This window comes from Octodon degus, unplaced genomic scaffold, assembly GCF_000260255.1.
Source record: "Octodon degus isolate 3935 unplaced genomic scaffold, OctDeg1.0 scaffold00005, whole genome shotgun sequence".
Classification (NCBI taxonomy): Eukaryota; Metazoa; Chordata; class Mammalia; order Rodentia; family Octodontidae; genus Octodon; species Octodon degus.
Window position 1 is genome coordinate 27,467,308 of NW_004524581.1, and position 24,801 is coordinate 27,492,108.

A 24,801-nucleotide genomic window follows, 5' to 3' on the forward strand; every position below is an offset into this window, starting at 1 on the left:
AAAAGGGGAGGGAGGATTCAAGCCTAACACCAAGTGCTTGTCTTGGGAGACTTGTGTTCGCCATTGAGAGGATCATAGATGCAAGGAGGATGGAGTCACTAACACATAGCAAGCGAGCAGACAAGCATGCACACACACACACACACACACAAAAAAAAAAAAAAAAAGAGAGAGAGAGAGAGAGACAAAAACAAGTACAAGATTCCAAATGCTGGGTTTATAGGAGTTGCACAAAACAGATCAAGCCATGTAAATGCATGTGTAGTTACAAATGAGTCATTGCTCTGAAGGAAAAACCAGATATACCTACATCATACAAAGAAACTTCCTACACTGAGCAAGGCAGGCAGGGATGAGTTCTCTGAAGAAGCAATATTAAGGTGAAATTTAAAGGATTATTAAGAAGTCACTTAAGGAAAGGGGTGGGTTTGATGAGACAAAGGTAAGGATGAGGACAGAACAGGACACATTTTAGAAGGAATGGCAAGTCAAAGGCCCTGCGGTCTCTAGGAATGGAAAGTAAGCCTGCCTGATCCGAATACAGAAAATCAGGTGGGTATTTGTACAAGATGAAGCAAATACGCACTCATCAGACCCTGAAGGGCCTGGAGGGTCATGGGGAAGATTCTGAACATTATCCCAAGAGTAATGGAAAGCATGAGTGATTTTGAGCAAAGGAATGTTCTGGTAAGACACCTCCAGGTGCACTGCCCAGGATGCAGGAGAAGGGAGGGTGGTGCAGTAGACAGCAATGACACCAACGAGGAGACGCGGTGAGGCTCGCACCAGGGAGCTAGCTGCAGTGGTGACAAGGGCTACATCTGTCATTTGGAATATAATGTCAACATAAAAGTTACTTCTATAACATAAAAATAACTCTGATCATGTATACTTAGTGTGCTTCCACAGCTCACTGAGATTTTATGGAGCTGTGCTTCCAATATTTTATAATAGGCAACTACTAAACATTAATTCATTAAAGACTCATTGGAAAAGTGCGTGATAATGCTCCCAAGGTGAACTGGCTCCCTGAGTCAGGAGGGAGGAAATAGGGCTTTAAGCTCTTTCCTACACTGTCACTTGACATAGAAGACCAAGTCTCTGCCTATAGCTCCTCTGACCATTAGTAAAATGGTAGCTGCCCACCAAGGCTGGCGCAAGGAGAGGGGCCCACCTCCTGTGCTCCCCACAGCCACAGGATGGCCTGTGCTGCCGATGTTCTGAACTAGGAATGATCAATTCATATTTGATACTGTGCAGAGTCATTTCCTGAAGATGCCAATTCAAACATTCTGACACCTTCTGCGCTTCCACATCTCACTGGAGCCCCTCCCTTATACACTCTGCTTTATTACCATTTTACTTGATTTCATCACAGCTTCATGGAAAACAACTTCACCAACAACCATTTCCTGTCATTACAGGGGCAGAACTGCAGTAATACCCTGCTTGAGCACCAGGCAGTTTTTATGATAATTTTACCACAGGTAATGTTATGATTTTTAAGTACATTCTCCCTTGTAGCACTGTATTGATTCCTGTCCTTAAAAAGGTAAGTATGTAATGTGGCTATAAAAGAAACATACCTATCTTCACAGTATTAATGAACCAATAAATTCAAAGAGCTCCACATCCCAGACTGGCTCATCTACCGGTCCTCCCTCTCATATAGCCACTTTCTGGTACTCGCACCAGGACACACTTAAGCCCACTTCTCAGGATTATGAGGCATGAGGAGGCCATGGATTTAGAGCCCCTTCCTGCTCTAAGAGTTGATACAGCACTCTGAACCAACAGTCTAAAAGATTTAGTTCACAAAAGACTAGTCCCACTCTTTTAACAAAAAGTGACACGCTGCACTCCCCAAAAGGCAACCCTTCTGGAATCTCTTCTTCCAGTTTCTCTCCTTCATTTTAAATGTCTTTACAACAAACAGAATTGATATACCATGAACTGCATTGACAGTGTACGACCTGATGAGTGTGGATGTACGCGACACCTGTGAGAGCATTAGCCCAATCAAGATAGCAGAGGTCAAGTCCTTCCTGCCACTTTTTGACCCACTTACCTCTAGCCTGCGACAACTGTGGATCCACCTTCTGCAGCTACACACTAATTGCCATTACCCCGAACTGTACACAGAATTAAATAGGGTATACCTTTCCAACCTGGCGTCTCCTAGCCATATTCAAGAGTTATCAAGTAAAGCACATTTCCTGCAGACATTCTCCCATCTTCCCTAGAAAGAGGGAGAGAAATAATCCCACTAGCTTGAAACACTGATGGTACATATATGACTGTCCCGCTAGGTGACATGGACAGTCCGATCAGGTGGTACAAGCTACCCAGCAGTAAGTCATCTGAACTACTGCCCTGTCGTGAACATGTTAAGGGGCAGTTCAGGAACACACTGTGGAGGAGGTGCATGGACAGCCCCGGGGCTGGCTCATCCACTCTGCTGTGTCTCCCACATAGTAAGATAAACAATGTAGAAATAGCTTTACTGGAAAAAAAGACTCTGGTTTTAAAAGTCTCATATTTTCACTGAAAAAAAATACAAATGCAGAAAAAAATATAAAAACATTATGTACAAACTCACTATCTGGAAAACCTACTAATATTCTGATGTCCTTGCCAGTGGTCTTTCTAATGCAGTAGTACAGAGTGAGCCGTGTCCATCCGGAGTGCACGCTCTCGCATCTAACATGTGGCTGCACTTGGAGACAGGGCTCTGACAGAGGTAATTAAGTTAAATGAGGCCATGAGGGGGGAGCCTAATTCAATATGACTAATGTCCTCAGCGGAAGCGGAAGAGACCCCAGGGATAGCAGTGGACAGAGAGACACGTGAGGGCACAGCAAGGAGGGGACCATCTCCTGCTAAGACAAGAGCCTCAGGACAGAGCAACCTGCCAATACCTTGATTAGACTTTTAGCTTCTAAAACCATGAGAAAATGAATTTCTGTTAAGGTACCCCCTATGCAGAATTTTTATAGTAGTCTCAGCAAATTAACACATGTAAATATAAAAATATACATATTATTTTTAATCTTAAAATACTGGGCACTTCCCTGTGTTGTAAAGTGGCTACAAAGAAATTCTGATGTCAAATGTGTCATGATCTATTTCATTGTGTCCTTATTGTCAGACATTTGTAGTGCTTCCTCTTTTTTGGTTATCATAAATAACACTGTGCTGAACATTTATATAAAAGCGATGCTCTTCCTGAATGTTTCCTAAGGATAAATTACTAATGGCAGAAGTAATATCAGGAGTACTTTAAAGACTCTCAGTGGATATTACCAAATTGTCTTCTAGAAAACCTATACCATCCATATTCCAGCAGCAAATAAGACTGCCATTTCTCAACATTCTCACTAAGTATTTTCATTTAAAACACGCTTACCAACAGAATTTTAAAATGAAACTTGACAGGCTGATTTTCAAGCTCAATGGAAAAGAAAATTTGAAAGAATAGCTAAAATTTTTAGGAAAGAGCAACTGTGAGTGTAGATTTGCAATATAATACAGCAAAATCGATTATAAAGCACCAAAGCTAGGAAAGATAGATACATCCATGCTATCAGCTATTTTAAATCAATGCATGAAAAGACGAAAGGGAGGATTTCGAGACTACAGGTCATGTATTTGAGAAATAACAGTTAAATCCCTACCTCAGACCAAACACAAATGAAATTCTGAAGATTAAAGAACTAAATGCAAGCAGATATACAGACACACAAACACACACCAACAACAAAACCACCCACCCACCAGTGCTATGAGTGGATGTGCTTACATTTTGGGCTCCTGACAGTTTCTAAAGAAGTCACAAAATGCAGAGGCAAGAAAGCGAATGTCTGGTAGATCTGATCAACTCAATATTCAAATCTTCTTTACAACAAAGATGTCACAAGAAACTCGAGGTCTTGAAGAAGATATCAGCAAAGCATATAAGGGTAAAGAATACCCGTATGTACAAATTAATGATAAAAAAGCAACAGAAAGAAAAGTTGGCAGAGAATATAAAAAGGTAACTCATTAACAAATGGCCACAAGGGGCGGGGAGATAGTTCAGCAGCACAAGTGTCTGTCTGGCACAAGTTGATACAGGTTTTCAGTACCACCAAAAAAAAAAAAAAAAAAAGGCCAAAAAACAAAATGATACTCAATTCTAGTAATAACAGCTGATACAAACAAAAAGACAAATATTTTATTTATTTATTTATTTATTTATTATGTGGTACCAGGGATTGAACTCGGGACCTTGTGCTTGCCAGGCAGTATTCTATTTAATACAGTTCTATGTCACTAAGATTATGAACTATAATAACTTACATAAATTTGGGGGCATCTAGTGTTATGCTTTATGAAAATAACAAAGAATAAGTAAAACAAGTTACTTAACATATCCTTTACCTTAAATAGTTAACTTTTTTGTGATAGGAACATCTGAATTTATACTTGACAAGTTAAAAATGCATAATACATTATTAACTACATTCATCATGCTGTGCAAAAATGAAATAGCCACGCCTATTCCTCCTGAAATTCTGTACCCCAGACCGTCATCTTCCCATTCTCCTCACTGCATAAGTTCAGTAATTATCCCTCTCCTCTCCTCCTATGAGTTCAACTGTCTTAGATTTTACATGTAAGTCAGAAACTGCAGCCTTTGACTGTCTGGATTATTTTACTTAGCATAACAATCTTCAAGTCCACCCAGTTATCACCAACAGAATTTCCTTAGTAATAGCCCCCCTTCCTCTCACAGGCGTGTGTGTGTGTGTGTGTGTGTGGTGTGAGAGACTTGCATTTATTTGTTAATGGACACCTAGGCTGATCCATAATTTGGCTATAGTGGATAGCGCTTCAGAGAATGCTGTAATGCAGACATCTGTTCAGCAAAATGATTTAAAATCTCTGGGGTAGAGCCAGTGAGATGGCTCATCGGATTAAGTGCCTGCTTTGGCAAATGTAGGGACCAGGGATCGATCCCTGTCTCACATGCTGTGCTGGCCCTGCCCCCAGGGCCCGCTGAGCCTGCTACAAGTCCAGGCACAGTGGACCACTTCTGTGGTCCCAGTGCTGGGGAGCCTGAAAACAGGAGGACCACTATGAGTCCAAGCTGGGTAGTGAGATCCTATACCAAATACATAAAATGGAAAAAAAAAATCTCTGGGTACATACACAGAAGTGGGATTACTAGATCATATGGTAGCTCTACTTTTACTTTGGTGAGGGTCCTCCTCTCAGTTTTCCATAATGCCTGTGTTGTTTTACGTTCCCATCAACAGTCTGCAAGGGTTCCCTTCTTTTTACATCTGTGCCAACAAGTGTTATCTTTTGTCTTTTGATAACAGCTGACAGGTGTGAAATGATATCTTGCTGTGCTTTTAATTTGCATTTCCCTCATGACTAGTGATTCTGAACATTTTTCTCACACATCTTTTGGCCATTTGTATGTCTTCTTTTGAGAATTATCTATTCAAGTCCCTTGTTCACTTTTTAAAAAAATTGTGCTTTGTTTTCTCACCTCTTAGTTATTTGAGTCCCATATTTAGTAATCATTTGGTATGGCTTACATCTAGTTTTCCCAATCTGTAAGTTGACTCTGCACATTGTTGGTTCTTTCCCTGTGCAGAAACTTTATAGTTTGACATAATTCCATTTGTCTAGTTTTGCTTTTCTTGTCTGTGATTTGGAAGTCAAATCCAAAAAATAATTGGGTGTCCCACGGTCATGTAATTTTTCCCCTTATATTTTCTTCAATAGTTTTGGGCTGGCCAAATAGCTCAGTGGACTAAAGCACCTGCAAGCAGGCACAGGGACTAGGGGTTCAATCCCCAGGGCACACTGAATGGCAATTGAGACTGGGTGTGGTGGCGTGTGCCTGTAATCCCAGCATGTGGGAGGCTGTAAACAGGAGAATCACTACAAGTCTGATCTAGTAGTGAGATCCTGAACACCCTGTAGATCCTTCCCTAAAATACACACAAAAAATAGTTTTATATTGTCTGGTTTTATGTTTAAGTCTAAGTACTTAATCTACTTTGAGTTCTGGTAAGAGTCCACCCCATGATAAGGGTCCATTTTCTTTGTTTTGCACATGAATATTCAATTTTGCCAACAGCATTTATTGGACACATTAACCTTGTCTCATTGCATACACTTAGCACCTTGGGTGAAAATCAATTCACTGTACACCCATGGGTTTGCTTCCAGGCCCACTTTGGTCAAAGTTGGTTGCCACTATAACTTTTTAAAATCTTTTTATTTATGTATTTGTTTGGTACAGGGTCTTGCTATGTAGCTCAGATGCAAAGTGATCCTCCTATCTCAGCCTCCCCAGCACTGAGATTACAGGCATGCACCATCTCTCCCAGTTTTGGGGCCGGCATGGCATGTCCAGGGTTCTAGGGCTGGTGTGGTATATGATACTAGGGATTGAAGTCAGGACCTTGTGCTGGCCAGGCAGGTGTGTGGACCACCAATCTATGCTCCCAGCCCTATAATGTTGTTTTCATTATCGCTTCTTCACAGTATATTCTGAAATCAAATAACATGATGCTTCCACTTTGTTCTTTTTACTCATGATTGCACTGGGTACTGTTTTGTAGTTCTGTATATATATTATGATTTTTTTTTTAGTTCTATGAAAGACAACATTGGAACTCTGATGAGGATTGCACTGAATCTATCTTCTGCTTTGGATAGTACAGATGTTTTAACAATATTAAGTCTTCCAATTTGTGAATGTGGGAAATCTTTCCAATATTTGCATTTTCTTCCATTTCTTTCATCAGTAGTTTATGGTTTTCAATGTACACATCTTTTATTTCCTTAAATTTATTTGTAAGTATCTTCGTAGATAATGTAAGTAGTATTTTTCTTTTCTTTTTCAGATAGTTCGAGTATGGAGTAATGTTACAGATTTTCATGTGTTGATTTTGTATCTTGTAAGTTTGTTATATTATTTATTAGTTTGATCCATTTTTTGGTGGAGTCTGTTGGGCTTTGTGTGCTTAAGATCGTGTTGTCGGCACACATGGCCAGGCCACGTCTTCCTTTCCCACTTGGATGACTTTTGCATCTTTCTCTCACCTAATTTCTCGGGCAGGGACTTCCAATGCTTTTTGCAATAAGAAATGATCACTGTGTTATTTGTGCAAATAAAAACTTTAAATTAAAAAATTTGCAACTAAATAAGCTGAAAATGGAACCCTGTTTCAACACACATTACCTTAATTTTAAGGGAGACCAAATTCAAGCTTATAGTCTAATCTTACTTCTTTTTCCCTTTTATTAATTTTTTATATAAATTTTACATTGGGGATTCAATTTTTTCTTATTTATTTGTATTTCTTTTATATTAAAAACAATAATTCATTGTCATGGATGTTGCAATTACTTTTTCCCAGTTGTCAAACACCTCTGAAATCTGTTTACAGTTTCTGCCTCTGCTTTTGTGCTGAGGAAGTTGTTCCGTACCTTGAGATCAGATAGTTATTAATAATTTCCTACAGCTCTTTGGGAGTAATATTGTAAAATCTAACTCCTTAACAGGAAAATATTTTGATCTACATTGTGAGAAAAGAATTTCAAGTAACTGTTTTCAGCTGTCAACTGTCTCAGTATCATTTGTTGTATAATCCTCCCATTCTTAACTGACGGGAACTAGCTTCATTTTGCATGGTATTCTTACACCTACTGAGATTCTAATTCAGAGTTTGATGGTTGCTTAAGTTAGCTACCAGTTTATCCTTGCATTAATGTCACCCTTTTTTTGCATGCAGGACTGATTATAGTATATGATGGTAACAAATCTCTCATCTTTTTTTACATTTATTTACTTGAAGTTTTGTTTTTTGGGGAAAAGATTCATTTATTTCTCTTGGAAACTTAAAAATGTATTTGTTTTTTAAGTCACACAATTAGGATTCTGAGCAGTTTTACATTAAATTTGTAGAATACTCTATCTCCTCAACCAAGAATGTATCTATTCCTTCATGCTTCTTAAAGATTTAAGGCTTCTTCATATTCCTGCATATGTAATTGTGGGGGTGAACAAATTAAAGACATCTCCCTGGCATGGTCAGCTCAGGGACACTCCATTTGTGGGCACTCTATCGTCCTAGTGACTCCTACCTGCGTTTTGGAACCTCAGCTCCTCTCTAATGGTGTGACAGAATGGGTTCCTGGGAATAAAGCAGAGACGTAGCTCATGAATTGCTGTTGGTTACTGTATTTTACAGTTTTGGTTATTATGAATAAAATGAATTCCACCAGCTACCTATTATACACTACTTCTTAACTACTTCTTGGAAACACTTGAGGAAACAGGAACAATGTTAAACAGAAATATTATAGTAATCAGGCCCAGAGCCATGGGTATGTGACCAGTACTGTGAGACATCACCCTACTCTCAGAGGGGACCACACTTAAGTTTACTGCCCCAGTGCTTCTGTCCATAAGCTCTTACTAATCTTATCTTTGAACTTTTTGTTGTGTTTTTTTTTTTTTTAATGTATTTTAGTACGGGGACTACAGGATCTCACTACACAGATTAGACTCCTAATGATCCTCTATTTTCAGCCTCCCAAGTGCTGGGATTATAAGCACACACCACCACACCCAGCCTCAGTCCCTGTTTCAGTGCACCCTGGAGGCAGGGCCAGCACAGCAAGATGAGGATCGAAGAACCCCAGTCCCTGTGCCTGTGTAGAACTTATTTTAAAGTAAGGCCCAAGGACAACAGGAAAAACTCATGAGAGAGGAGATATGCAAAACATACATGCCCACATGCTTTGCAGCCTCCTTTGTGTATGGTGCTCACAATGGCCTGTGAGGCGCATGGAACTGCAGCGGCTCAAGATGCCTGGGGCCTGGGGCTGTGAATGTCCAGGTGAATACAGGGGAAACAGGGCATCACTTAGAGCCACTACACAGCCCACACTCTGGAGAGGCCGCGCTTTCCTTTGAAACCTAAACTTGCTTTAAATATAGGATGAAGGCAAAGGCATTTGGAGGGGCACAGATGACCAAGGAGTTCTGTCATATCCTTCTTGGCTCTTATTATTACCTTCAGAAGCCAAACACATAAGCTGAAGATGGTGATGTGAAAGGGAAGGAAAGTCCTCCCCTACCTGTCACCAACCCCCAAGGACAGACTGTTGGTGCAATGCACATGTCTCAGGTGAAGCAAAATCACTCTGGTTAGCTTTGTGCAGCATTTTTACTGTTCTGGTAAGAACAAAATTCACATACATTTGTGAGCTACCAAATGTGAATTGTGCAATTTCAGTAATTCTGCATATGAGATAAATGATACTATGTTTGCATTTTCAAATAAAGCCAACAGTAAAATTTACGCTAATTTAAAAGTTTAATTTTTCTTTACTTAGAATGATATTAAATGCAAATAAAAAATACCATGCAATGTCAAGCTTGCAGAATAAAGGAAAAAGGTTCTTTTCAAAAAAATTTAACAATACATTTTCTTGCTTCTGAACAAGGGGTTCCATATATATACTTTTCATTTTGCTCCAAAATTAGGTGGCCAACTCTTGAGGTGTCACAATGGGTTCTTTTCATTATGTTGCGGGTAACAGATATTTGTTTATTTTAGGCTTTATTGGGAATGCCTGTGATGACACCTGTTTATACAGTGGGTGATTACAGAGTTGTTACTGATACCAGAAGACTGAAAACAATCATGTCTTAGCAAAGGAGACAGGTTAAATAAATTATAGGACCTCCATTCAACTGGTACCACACAAACAGAAGGAGAAAGCACTACAGGTACGGTAAGAAAAGATTTCTAATACTATTAATTGAAGAGGTTCATGAATGTGCTTTGTTTACTAAAAAGGAAAGAAATAAGAATATGTATTTGTAAAATCTACTCAAAATATAAAGAAGAAGCAAGTTTGGGGGTAGACATGTAGTTTGGGAGTAGAGTGCACTTTACTAAGTGCCTGGGTTCAATCACCTCCCTGCCCAAATTACCAGGTTTTGGTTAGGGACTAGGCCAACAAAAATTAGACCTTACATTTAATCACCACAATCTTTTTCAATAAGTACCAGAAAAACACTTTGCCCATTTAAGAGCTGCCTGTTCAGCATGGCAATCTGAGGCAGACCACAGCTCATGAGAAAGCAGTACAGCCAGACATTGTTGGACACATACTCCCGGACAGGACATCCAAGAATAGATTGTGAATGTAAAGAGGAACAGAATGGGCAAGAGATACTGTGGAATAGGAAGAAGCTATTCAAAAGGGAAGGAAAGGGCTGGTGAGATGGCTCAGTGGTCTAAAGCACCTACTTAGAACAAGCTTAGCAAAGCACAGGGACCGCGGTTCAATCCCCCAGCACCACATGCCAGCCAGCCCCGCCCCCTGGTGGGCTGAGCTGGCCCCCCCCACACAAATAAATAAAATTAAAAAAAAAAAAAAAGGGAAGGGAGCTAGGGAGGAGGAGGAGGGGAAAGGAAACAAGAAAATAAGGAAAGAAAGATCAAGTCAAAACTGAGCTCTGTGGATGGGGAAGGGCAGGGATGGGAAGAGGGAGAGGAATCAAGATATACTGTGTTACAGCACGTACAGGTACAAGCTGCCTATAATGAATGCCATCCTTATGCGACCTAAAGTGTACTGATAAACTTAAATAAAAAATGGTTAGATTTGTTAAAAAAAATAGATGTGTCAAAAATAGAGAACTACAAGGCTAATCTCCCTAGTGAACATATACGCAAAAATCCTCAACAAAACACTAGCAAACAGAATCCAGCAAATCATTAAGAAGATTATACACCATGACCAAATGGGACTCATCCCAGGAAAGCCGGGATGGTTCAATATATGCAAACAACAAACATAATACAGGACACATCAATACAGCAGTTTCAGTTACTTTTCTCTTGTTGCTGGGATGAAATACCTGACACAAAAGTTAAGGAAGGAAAGATTTATGTAGAGCACAGCTTATGGGAGTGTCAGTCCATACTCAGCTGACTCCAAGGCAGAGTGGCACATGCCAAAGAGCAGGAGCTCATGACGGCAGCAGCAAGCCTGCCTCGCTTCCTCCCTCCTACTGCATTCAGGCTATCCATGGGTGTAGTGCTCATGCCCATAATCCCAGAAGTGGATCATGGATTAATCATTAGCTCTAGAAGGTCACCCCAATGGCTGTATGAGGCTTTGGGGGGGACAACTAGACACAAACCGTAACAAATGCCAAAGACAAAAAATCACCTGATCATCTCAGTAGATGCAGAAAAAGCTTTTTTCTTTTTTTTCTTTTGTCTTTTTAGGACAGGGTCTATAGGGTCTCACTGCATAGATCAGACTCATAGTGATCCTCCTGTTTACAGCCTCCCAAGTGCTGGTATTACAGGTGTGCCACCACACCCAGTCTCAATCTTCTTCTCAGTGGGCCCCGGGGGCTGGCATGTCAGGCCAGAGGATTGAACTCCCCGCCACCCTGCATCTGCCTAAGCAGGCGCTTTAATCCACTGAGTTATTTGGCCTGCCCTAGAAAAAGCTTTTGACAAAGTCCAATACTCATTCATAATACAAACACTACAGAATAGATGGTCTTTACTTCAATCTGATAAAAGCCATCTATGACAAACCAACAGCCAACATTATACTAAATGGACAAAAAGTGAAAGCCTTCACTTCAAAATCAGGAACAAGGCAAGGTTTCACTCTGTCATGACTTCTATTCAATACAGGTCTGGAAACATTATCCAGAGCAATGAGACAAGAGACAGAAATAAAAGGGACAAGGATTGGAAAGGAAGAAGTGAAATTATCATTATTTGCAGATGACATGATAGTCTACACACAAGACCCCAAAAATTCCACTAAAAGACTTGTAGATTTAACAACAAAATTCAGTAGCATAGCTGGATACAAATTCAACATTCAAAAATAAATAGCATTTATATATACAAACACACTGAGAGGGAAACAATGCCTTTCACAGTAACATCCAAAAAATGAAATACTTAGGAATCAATCTAACAAAGAAAGTAAAAGATCTATACAGTGAAAATTACAATGCTTTGAAAAAATAGATCAAAGAGGATTGCAGAAAATGGAAAGATACTCCTTGCTTCTATATAGGAAGAAACAACACTGAGAAAATGGCCATACTCCCAAAATCTTTATAGAGAATCAATGAAATCCTGATTAAAATACCATTAGTACACCTCATTGAACTAGAGAAAACATTCTTAAATTCATCTGGTACCAGAAGAGACCTAGAATAGCAAAAACAATCCTGGGCAAGAAAGACAAGGCAGGAGGCATCACAATCCCTGACTTGAAGTTATACTGCAAGGATACTGTGATGAAATCAGCAAGGCACTGGCAAAAAAATAGACCTGAGAATCAGTGGAACAGATCAGAAGGTGCAGACACAACTTAAAATACACTCAGACACCTTATCTTTGACACAGGGGCCAAACATGTTCACTGGAGGAGAGACAGCACTTTTAACAAATGGTACTGGCAAAACTGGCTTACCACATGCCGATGACTAAAATTAGAGCCATGTCTATCACCATGCACAAGAGCAAAGTCAAAGTGGATCAAAGATTTAAATATTAAAACAGAAACACTACTAGAGGAGAAAATAGGTAAAAATCTTAAAGACACAGAGGTAGGCAGAGAGTTCATGAACAAAAACCAAACTGCATGAGAAAAATTTCAAAGAATCAACAACTGGGATCTCATCTTTTTAAAAAGTTTCTACACGTCAAAAGAAAGCAGTAGAGTAAAAGGAAAACCGATGAATTGAGAAAAAAATTTAGATCACTGTTCCTCAGACAAAGGACTATCTAGAATATATAAAGATTTAAAATATCAGGCTCTTGAAATTCAAGGACCCAATCAAAAAATATATACTTGAGATGAATGTATACATCTCAGATGAAGAAATAAATACAACAATGGAAATATATGAAATGGAAAATAAATATATGAAAAACAGTTCAACATCATTCAAGAAATGCAAACTAAAACAACACTGAGATTCCATCTCAGCCCAGAAACAATGGGTATCATTAAGAAGTCAATAGGGCTGGGGATACAGCTCAGTGGTACAGTGCCTGCCTGGCAAGCACGAGGCTCTGGTACCAGGGGCGAGGTGGGGGTGGGGCGAGGGAGAAGTCAACTAGTAACAAACGCTGGAGAGTCTGCGGAGAAAAAGGAACCCTTCTCCACGGTTGGTGGGAGTGCAGACTAGCACAACCGCTATAGAAATTACTGTGGAGAGTCCTGAAAAAAACTACGATTAGAGGTCCCATTCAATCCAGCTATTCCTCTCCTGGGTATTTTTCCAGAAGAACTGAGAACATCATACCATAGTGATATATGCGCATCCATGTTTGTATCAGCATAATTTGTCATAGCTACATCTTGGAAACAACTCAAATGCCCATCAACTGACAAATGAATAAAAAAGATGTGGTATTTTTATACAATGGAGTATTACTCAGCTATAAAAAAGATAAGCTTGAAGCTTTTATAGGTAAATGGACGCAACTAGAGACCATATTCATAAGTGAAATAAGTGAGACCAGCATGTGTAAACATCGTATGTCTCACTAGTGCGAGGACCTGAACGAGTAAGTAAAATCTGAAAGGTACGATAGAGACTACGAAAGGGAAAGAAACTGTTCAAAGGGAAGGAGCAACTGGGATGAGAGAAAGGAGAAAAGACAAAAGGGAAAAAGACATACACATGTAGATCCACAGAACCGCTTGGATTCATACTGCTGATGTTGGCTATTCTATCGAAAGCAGCAGGTAGTGCTGAACTTTTTTTCTAGCTTTTTAATTTTTGACCAATTTTGCATGCTTATATCTGATAATTTGCAGTAAAACAAACATTGCTGAATTCCTATCATTTTGTTTAATGAAATTCTGTATCATTTCTAATTCTTTTTACTATTTTTCATTCTCTTCCAAAATAGGTTTTTTTACATTTACCTAGACACACGCGCGTGCATACACATAGCTATATTTACAAGTCCCTGCTATAAAAACTTGAGCTCTACAAAATATAAGGGCAAATTCTATAAAATCAGAGCTGTAAAAACTTTTTTCAAGTAGTCTTTAAAAGTGAAACAAAAGATCTACATGCACAACCACCCCCACACTGTACTGCGCGCCCTACACGATTGTGAGATCACTTTCACGCCAGCACCCTACATTACCCGCCACATAAGAACCATATCATAATTCTGTTGGAGGACGTGGGCTATATAGAAGGCAAGCAAGCATTGCACACTATTGTGCATTATTTGAAGTTTTGCAAAACTCATTAGACTTAGTGTGTATGGGAGCTTTATCTTCTACAGGAGAAAAGTGAAAGACACTCCTCCTTCACCTTGCCCAAGCAAGGCCACTCACTGTCTTCCCTGACACCATCCCCAGCTCATGGGGGCACTCCTGCTTAACATCTACTGAAATGTCCCAGTATAGGACTTATTCTACCATGCTGTCACCGTCTGTTTAAGTCTCTCTCTTCTATGAGCTCATTGATCCTTTAAGACAAATGCCACACCTGTGTCTCTTTCTCTCCCCGGTGCCTAAATATACTTGGCAGCCTCTTAATAAATGTCTGCTTAAGAAAGTAATTTACAGTAGCAAAAGGAGTTAAGTTTCAATGACAATTACAACCAGGCTGAATATCTGATTAGAGAGACCAGCTTGGGAAAGGAACAGCTTCCTGGCCTGGCCTAGGAGTAACTCACCAGTACCACTAGAGAAAACCATGAGCATTATTAAGGCCCAAGCAGGACATGTGCGTCCCGCCACTGTTTCGACACTGTCATACATAATGAATTCCCCCACTCCCAAATCTGCTTCTGCTGTAGTGGAGGACAGGAAGGCAGAAGAAAGGATGGAAGCGCATGTTCTGTCCTATGTCTTGGTAGCAATGCTGGGTGCTGGGGCTCCACTCCCAACAGCACATGTCCAGAGGCAGTGGCAGCTGAGAGTGTCCCACAGCCTCAGCCACACAGATCCTGCACGAAGGCTACCTATTTTGGATGATCTAGGCCAATTACTAACTAAAAACTAGGGGGAAAAGCCACCAGTCTTTTGGGCTCCATTCTGCCAGAGACATAGGTAGTATAGAATGGTCTAAAGCTATTACTATTACTTCCATTCTTAGTACAGGTTAAAGAAACCTGAATTTTGACCCTTGAGCCCCATGTTCTAGTAAAATATCCCATAAGCAGAACAGCAGGGCCATGGACAAGGATGGAGAAGGACTTGTGGGAGCTTGTATCTTCCAAAAGATCCAGAACACCTCAAGGGAAACCAGATTTCTACAATGTTAAACACCATATTCCAAGACCAGCGTACTGTGTATAATTCCCCTGGGTGTTCTCGATTCACCAGAAGACTCGTAAGAAGAGAAGAGCTACTTAAAGAAGAAGATATGAAAATGGCTCTTAAACATATGAAATGAGGTTCAATTTCTCTCCTAAGAGACATGGAATTAAAATCGTACTAAGATACCATTTCCTACCTATCAAACTGGCAAAACTCTGCAAGCTGGATAATGTGCTTCACTGGCAGAACCACAGGGAAAGCCGTTCCCATTACAATGCCAGTGCAGACTTTACAACAGCACTGTCTCCATGCAGGTGACTAGCAATACCGAACAAGAGAACATGTGCATTTACCCCTCGGTTATGCAACCCTCATATATACTGGCAAAAATGAGGAAAGATTTGTGCACAAGGCAACAGCACTGTCTTAACAGCAGAAGACTGAAAACAAATGGGTCATCAGGAGCAAACTGATTAAATAAACTGTAGTATATCTATACTGAGCACCATGTAACTATAAAAGGAATTAATAGTGTCTTTCTATACAGCTAGCCCCAAGGTAAGTGGAATTCATGCCTGAATCTATGATGCACAGTCTTTAGGTGTCTCAGAGTCAACCAGTGCCTTTCAGCCTTGGCGTTACACTTTGGTATGCGCTAGGGACGGAAGGGTGTGGGAGGAGGGAGATACCGGTGACTGAACCCATGGCTTTCATACTGAGCTGTGTATTGAGCCCTTTTTATTTTTTGAGGCAGGGTCTTGGTAAGTCACTAAGCTGCCCCAACTAGGCTCAAATCTGCAATCCACCTGCTTCCGTCTTCCAGAGGACTGGGACTGCCTGTGTGCACCACCACACCCGGCTTCACTGACACTTTCTCTTTTGCTTGGCAGGACAGTCACACCTGCCACAGGTACACTTCCTGGGGTGACAAGCTTTGGAGCGACAGCAGTGGCACAACACTGATGTTCCCTTTTTCATCTTGCTTCTGCCACAGAGACCAAAGAGCTAAAACAAACAAACAAACAAACAAAAAAATCATAAAGGCAATCCCTAGCTACTGAAAGCAAAATGGAACAAATGAACCTAACTGTACCCCGAGATGGTATGCCACACTAAGAATTATTTCAAAAGATTTTAAAGCAGCCAATCTACGGTACCTTTCTAGAGTAGGATACACCCTAAAGACAGACAAATTAATTGTAAACATAGTAAACTAGGTTCAGTAATCATATGGTTCGATAGTTTTTGTACAGTTGTTCAAAGATCATTATTTATTCTTCCTTTCTGGGGCAAACTGTCTCACAATTACTAAATGAGTCTCTAGGGAAATTTCCTTCTTTGTGCCTACCGAGTGAAAAAGAATGAAAGAATTAAAATAGCATTTTGCAATCACATACTATAAAATAGTGGGTCTAGAAAATAATCATCGTACCCATGGGAGATGATCAGAGCTTTGCTGTGCTTCTTGAGAGACACATGACCATGACCTATGGAGCATATTACCAAAAGAAGTGCTGGATCAGACTAAGCCTCTAATTTCCAAGTTACAAGAAGTGTAAGACATTAACATGAAAACTCAATGAGCAAAATACAGGCAGTCAGAAACAATGGAAACTGAAAACCTAGTTCCTTCAACAAATAAAAAAAAATATTTTTTGAAAAGAGATAAACAGGGAACCTATAATTTAGAGAATTTTAAGAGTCATAACAGCTATTGCCACAGATGGACCTTATTTGGATTCTGATCTCTCTCTGCTCTTCCTCTCTCTCCTCTTCCTCTCTCTCCTTCTCCCCCTCCCTCCTCCTCCCTCCTTCTCCTTCTCCTTCTCTCTCTCCCTCCCCCTCCCCCTCCCTCTGGATTCTCCTTCTCTCTCCCCCTCTGTCTCTCCCTCTCCCTCTCCCTCCCTCTCCCTCCCCCTTTTCCTCTCCCTTGCCCTAAGAGGTGCTGGGAATTGAACCCAGGGTCTTGAGAATGCTAGGAAAATGCTGAGATACAGCCTCACCCTATTTCTTTTTTCCTTATAAATTCTGACTTTAACCACCTATAAAACATAAATACTTTCACCCCAAACATTGAAACAATTAGGGAAATTTCAACATTGACTGGGTATATAATACCTTCAGGAATTACTGTTCGATTTTAGGAAATGATAGAGGTATTATTATGAATTCAAAAAGAAGGTACTACTTTTAGGGATATACAATAACATTTTTACAGATGAAACAAGATGTTTGGATTGGCTTCAAAAAAATCTGGAGGGGAGGAAGCAGGTCACAATGTTGGTTGCAGGTTGCCAGCTCTTGAGGACAGTGATGGGGAACTATTCTATGTGTATACCTAGCAAGACTTTGAAAGAAGTGAATGTAAACATTAAATAGAAAGGAAAATCTGCCAAACACCATGAAAAAGTGGGGCAAACTACACGTGTCTCACAAAGTGAAGTGGCAAGGCAAGCAAACGCACAGTCTGGGAGGTTGACAGCCTACAAAACAGCACTTACTTCTGTTCTAATCACTGCGTCCATGCCTCATTGCTAAGACAGGGCTTCCTCCAAATACCTCCCAACCTGGAGGAGACAGGCCCCTCTCCTGGGAGAGAACATATTTCAGCACTCAGAAGCAGCCAGCAAATGAGCAGGGGCTGCGGTGAAGCAGCAGCAAAGGTGGGCGTGGGCTGAGCTGGGCCTGTTGCCAAGGAGACATGAACCTGAGGCCCTCAGAGCTCCCCTGCGAATCTGTGCAAGTGAGGCAGCATGAGGTGACATGCTGTCACCAACAACGGCAAAGAAAGCCTTCGGTGAGAGCAGACTAAAATTTTATATAGTTGACGTGGTTGCTTTTACTTACGTTATTTTTTGTCATCATTGAGCTAAATTTTAAGCAGTAATATTAAAATCTGATTTTAAAAAACAGACATATTTTACATTTCTTACAGGAGAATGATTAGAGGGGCCTGAACTATGAAAGGAAGATTAGAAAAAAATTCTGAATCCAGAAACATAAGATTAGGCTTTGATTCTCTACTATTTATTCATGCTATTATTTTCGCTCTACTTTTTTTTCCCCAACCATGGAAATCTACAGTTTACATTCATGGTTCTCAAGGTGAGAGGGCACATTTCATAGGATATGATGAAGAAGAAGTAGGTATCTACAACTTAAAAATAACCCTGAGCTGGGTCTGGCAGCTTGTGCCTGAGCCCCAGCTATTAGGAGGTGGAGGCACAAGGATCACCGCAAGCACAGGGACGCTGCCTCACAACATGCTAGCAGGAAGTCCAGGTGGCTCGGACATCAACATGCCCTATCAAAGGACCATTCCTTTCTGGGGGCCTCTGTGAGGTGGCTGAGGTCTGTGCGCTGCTAAAATGTACCTGAGAGAATCAAGAGGGAAGCTGGCCATTACTATCTCGAATGCCGCTGTAAGCTAAGCAACGCTGCAGTGTCAGAGAGGATAGCGAGATCCCCTGCCTGCAGGCTCACGCCACCTCCTGGCCTGCTGGCAGGGGCAGCTCAGAGCTGTGGAGCAGGTCCCGAGGAGGCCGGGGGTCCCACCACAGGCCATCTTCTGGCAAGTGTGCACACACAGCTACCTATCCGCACCACTGTGCCCACCTGGTTGAGGGATGATGACAGGCAGATGACTGCAGTGCTCTTTACAGTCAAACTTGTAAGCATCATAGAAAAGGGTCTGTAGAAAAGCACTCAAGCATCAAAACCAAAAGCAGTTCTCACATCTCTGCAAAGCTTCTTTCGTTACTTGGCATATCTCAGACTATTCTGGCTTCTAGTGCTAATGACACGGACTGCTTCAACTGCATAAAACACACAGACCAACAACAGCCTTCCTCATGCAATTCATACGGACCTGCACTCTTATAAGGCCTCCCACACCGGATGGGCCTGTTTCTCTGGTAATCACAGCATGCACTCACTTTTCTTCATCCAATAGAAAGAGGCATTTTATATATACCATGTAGAAAAAATGCAGGTCATGGACCTGAAATGAGTAGCCTAGTACTACACAGCTTAGGAATAGAAAACATCTTTCTTTTGAGGGTGGTACTGTGTACAGAAGCCAAGGCCTTCCCACAAAGCAACTTCCCAAGCCCCCTTGTAATTTTACAACAGGGTCTCACTAAGTCACCAAGGTGCCCAGGCTGGGCTAAAAATGATGATTTTCCAGCTGTGGCCTCCCAGAGTGCTGGGATCACAGGCATAGACTACCATGTCTGGCTAAGGATCTTGGTTTCTAAGCTCCTTGTCAGTAATAACTCCTCTGACTGCATAATTCCTTATACAGTGAAGCCTCTGGTCTGTAGAACCCGAGTAGCAGAAAAATGATGGCCCACCCCACTGCTCTCTATCGACACAAATTTTTGGAGAACTAAAACATGGTAATGGTGTAGGTTTTAATACTTCAAACTTGTTAACTTTCAAATTAAAGAAACAAAAATCAAAATATTAAAAATTACACCAAAGTTAAACCAAAACTGTTATTTTAGTTGGCCCTAAACGCTCTCTACATACTGGAGAAAAGCTTGTACTCCTGCTATTTTATTGATATTACTCCCCCAAATTTCCATAGGGAAAGGATTATGGATAGGATAGAGCAGGTATTAGGACTATGTAGGCTACAACTTCAAAGAATTAGAAACTCTGAGTTCTACACATCTTTCTCATTCTAGTCACTACCATGTTTTTAGGACATGTATCAATAAGGACACCTGTACTAACACGGACAGGACTTAAGGATAAAAGAACTGAGTCCATTTGTAAAGGCACAGGGCTCTATTTTAGGTCCTGCAAGGTAGGGGCATCTTGTCTCCTCCTTCTGAACATATGCAGTCACTTTTCAAAGTAAGAAACCGTAAAGGCACAGGTTCAAGGACCTCATTAGTTTAACTATGCTATCTTCAGGTCAGGAGCTACAAGGTGAAGATGGCGTAAGCAGTCTGGGTGGGGAAAGCCGCTTGCGGCACCCTGCACACCGAGACCTGGGATGGACTGCAGAGTGCTGCGCTCAGCACTGCCAACCCCAAACCCAAAACAAACACAGCAGAAAACAACTGATCTGAGCAAACAATCGATCCAAGATTCAAAATCCCCTTTTGGAAAGATCAGCCAACTGACCTTAGTTTTATAATGACAGTTCACTCACCCTGGTCTTATTTAAATTATAGACTGGTGCTTTCTGGAGGTAAACTTGGATAAGCAGGATAAATATGAACTGATACTTTCCTGAGAAGAAAATAGCCCCAAATGCAGCAGACCACTCCCATGAGATCAAAAGCCAATACACCTGCACGGGCTTGGAAAGTGTGAGACTTCCTGCAGTCTCACCTACGTGATGGGCAGAAAGGCTTTGGTAGGAGAGGCTTTGCCCAGACACCAAGAGCACCCCTTACCTTTCAGATCTAAATGGATCATTCCAAATAGTTTCCAATCTTAATTATTAGTATAATATTTATATCCTTTTAAGTTTACCAGAATTGTTTTAACTGCTTCTAAAATCATAAGCCATCCCTTCTGTCACTTACCCATAAGACATTCAAATCAACTAGAGCCCTTAGAGCTGATTAAGATGATTTAAAGGAATAACAAAACATTTAAAGACAATATCTAAGAAGGTCTATATACCAAAATGTAATTGTATCACTTACCTATCAGCCCCTTCTCCAGAGTGAAGATTTTGTTTGTAAACATGCACTCAAAAGCCACAATGTGAAAAATCTTGTTCACTGTGTTGTGAGTCCCAACTATTCGAATATACCTGAGGGTAAAGGAGAAAACAATCCGTTGGAGATGAGCTCCACCACAACCAACCCAAGGTAAGAAACACCGTTTAAATGTAGAGTGCATCAGAACACGGACTAAAGGAGACCGTGAACTTGATTTCAGACTGGGCTATGTGTTTTCAGGCTGGTTCCGAATGAGCCTAGAACAATCACAGCAAAACCAGGGAGCTATTTCCCAGAGAATTCAGTTAAGCTTAGATTTACATTTACCTAGAAAAATCACACCAGGTACTGTCCCATTAATCCTTGAGCATCAGTACAAGTCCACATCCATGAGGCATTTATACTAGAGAGTAACAGCTTCTGCCCTCACGTAATGGTTAGAAACGTACCCATGCACATGTGCACAAACACAGGCAAAATCAAATGCTTTCCAACTCAATGAAAGATCTCACCCATTGGAGACAAGTATATAAATCAATACTGCTTTCCCTTTAAAAGAAAAAAAAATTCACAGAAACTACTGAAAACCCCATAGAGTCTTTTATTTCTGCATTGCTCCTAAACACTTGTTAGGAAGCTAACCCTACACACTTACGCCGCTCCCTGCTCCTGCATGCCGGGAAGCCTGCTGCCCAGAGGAAGTGACCTACAGGATAATCGAGCCGCCTGCACCTCCCTTCTGGCCGCCTGGACCTGGCACCTGCACACAGTGCGGGGTTTTGCCAGGCAGGTCTTGAGCATCTTGGCCTGTTCACCTCGGCTCCCTGCACGCTTCATCTCTTAACAAGCATTAACCTTGGCATGACTTGCTCACTTAGCTCTCTAAAGAGACCAGCAGTTTGCAGGTTAATGCACAAACTTACTTTTGTGAGTGCCACACAATTAAACTGGGAATGCGTCACACACTGTCTTTTGGAATGCAAAGGGAAAATCAAGAAAAATAACTACATCAACTGATAATGTGTTTCCAAATTATGAACCATGCACTCTGAAGGACAGGGCATGTTAAATGAACAGAGTTCAATTAGAACAAAACAGACCACCAAGATTTTAGTAATATCCCTCCTTCTGTGTGTAAAACAACTTCTGATTTAGATGTGATATAATTTTAGTTCCAAGTTAATCGCCGTTCACTAATTCTGCAATTTTCTTATATTTCTCATCATTCTGAGTTAAGTGCATAATGTAAAAGCCAATTTTTATAATTCACATTAAGGAGGCTATATTTAGGGTTTCTGTACCATGGGTTATCTTCCCTCTCGTTTCTTCAAGTCTGAATCTCACGGCACTCCCTGTGCACCTCATGTGGCCATCTGTTCCTTGACGGGAGCTGATCACTCGTCCTCAGAACCAGTATTAACGCTATCTCCTGGACCGCTGTTCAGTGTGCTCAAATGCTCTGCGGTGAGACAACTCTTCTGTGTGGAGACTCAGGGCTAGGCTACTCCCACTGAAGCCCCTGGGTAAGCAGGAGGTTGGCCCTGCCCTCTGCAGCCCGCAAGGCAAACAGAAAGGTGCTGATTTTATGTGGGTTCATTCAAAAGTGAGCTCTTAATGGTCTAAGTAGTACAGACAGTGTCGTCTTTTACTGGTGGCAATGGCAGTCTCCCTAGTGCTTTCCGGAAAGGAAGAGGTGTGTTAAACCTGGCACCTTGTCCCGAATCTAATTTGGTCCATTTCCTTAAACCACAGGAGCTCAACCAGCAGAGCATTTTCAACCGCACATGGCTGGCAACCTTGGAGAGAATGTGGTTTGGTGGAATTTGATCAGATCACCTTCCTAGCCCTTAGGTGCAGTCTCTCCAAGCAGGGACAGGTTTCCTACTGTGCACAGTACAGAAAGGCCAGGAAGTGACCAAAGGGCTGGCTCTTCTTCCATGGTCGTTCTGCTTATTTATTTTTATTTATTTATTGGATACAGGGTCTCACTATGCAGCTTGGACTCATAGTGATCCTTATGTCTCAGCCTCCCTAGCACTGGGATTACAGGTGTGCGCCATGGTTGGTTTCAGGGCCAGCAGGGCATGCACGGGGTTCCAGGACTGGCATGGCATATAGGGCTGGTGATTGAACTAGGGTTCTTGTGTTGCCAGGCAGGCACTCAGACCACCAAGCTATCTCCCTGGCCCTCCATGGGCATTCTTAAGCTTAAACATAGTCCTTGCTGACCTAAGGAGACCTACAAAATTCGCTCTTCCCTCCCCCTTTTAATATTCTATACCATCAGACTTTCCAAATTTAGATAACAGCCATTTCCCAAATTTCACCCTGATACAAAGGTCAGGAATGGAAGTGAACATGCAACCTTCCTCTCCCTTTTGAGGCCTCCCCCCATCTCCAGTTATAAACAACTGAAAATAAAACACTGCACTGTCATATGTTTTATAGTCTTAATGATAGTGTTCATGATAATAAACAAAGATATATATATATATATATATATATATATGGCTAAAAAAGCACTGAGAGATGCCTCCAGATAAAAAGTTTCACATAAATGAAGATAATGTTATCTCTGCTGCATAATCCTGAGGTCAAATTAGCAATTCACCACTGTTTATCACACTTCTTGATTAGCCTGCTATATGTAACACAAGTTTAATTATTCTAGTTTTACAATACTTCCTAAGTTTCTATAAAGTTGTATCATAATTTACAAAAGTGGCATGAAGTCCTTAGTCCAATATACATTTTAAAAAATGTCAATGTCATTTAAAAATGCCCCTTTTGCTCAAGCATGAAGTTGTAAATACCTTGGGCTTTTTACTAAAACTCTGGACTAGAGACACGGCGGCGAGTGGCGGCTGCAGGCTGGAGCTCTATGCTCAGGGCTTGGAGGGCCTACTGTGCTCGGGGAAGCGGCACCCGATCCTGAGCAACGGCAGGGCACAGGGGCAGCACAGGCCCGCTCTGAATGATGAGCGCATTTCCTTAAGGGGACACATGACAGCATATCCCAAAGGGAGAGCTACTACTACCCGGTTACTGGAAACCTACAGGACGGAATGGAAGAGCGCCACCCACACTGTTCACATTTTTTGAAAAACAAAACTTGGCCTGACACCTAAATGGGAGAAACAGACATCACATTTTCTCTGTCGCAAGAGATTCTGAATAACAAACAAGTGCAAGAGTCACAGTATTTACTTCTTTTCTTCTCAGTACCATCTCTCTAGGGCACCGTCAGACTGACTTAACCTGGCAATGAAGGCAGTGGCGGCTAGTGGCTTCACCAGCATGCAGAGGGCGACCGCTGGAAACTCCTCGCGGGTGTCCTTTGTTCTGTCTGCAGTCCTCAACAGCAGCTCAGACACTTGGAAGATAATTAAAACTCAAATGGTGCTGGGGAAGGCAGACAGGCAGCAGAGCGGCCCGTTCTGAGGACGATGGGTGCTGTCCACGCGAGCCTCGCGTGACAGTCTGCTTCTAGCACTCTCCTCCCCTCCCTGTGTCAGCTGTCGTCAAGAGGCTGACAGAGCTTGGATCCTGAACACAGTTCAGAACAGGACGTTTCAATTCCAATGGCTGCCGGAGCTGTGAGACTCTGAGTGAAAGAGTCTCTGTCTTTAACAAGATAGGGCCCAAACCCTCCAAGGGTAGCTGGCCAAAGCTGGAAGCTGCGTGGTTTGAAACAATGCAGACTTCGCCATACAACAGAATGAACTTGCAGCCTGGCCCTGCCACTTAATTTGGAGAGAGAGGGAGA

The 24,801-nt window shown here is 41.5% G+C and overlaps 1 protein-coding gene across 2 annotated transcripts in view; it reads right to left on the reverse strand.

The window, feature by feature from the left end:
- The window catches only part of Btbd9 (BTB domain containing 9), a 439,436-nt gene that overhangs the window by 119,172 nt on the left and 295,463 nt on the right, over nucleotides 1-24,801 (reverse strand). For both annotated transcript variants that reach the window (XM_023720332.1, XM_004624183.2), the window contains exon 7: nucleotides 21,018-21,127. In XM_023720332.1, the coding sequence (XP_023576100.1) occupies nucleotides 21,018-21,127 (110 nt within the window). The remainder of the gene's footprint in view (nucleotides 1-21,017; nucleotides 21,128-24,801) is intronic.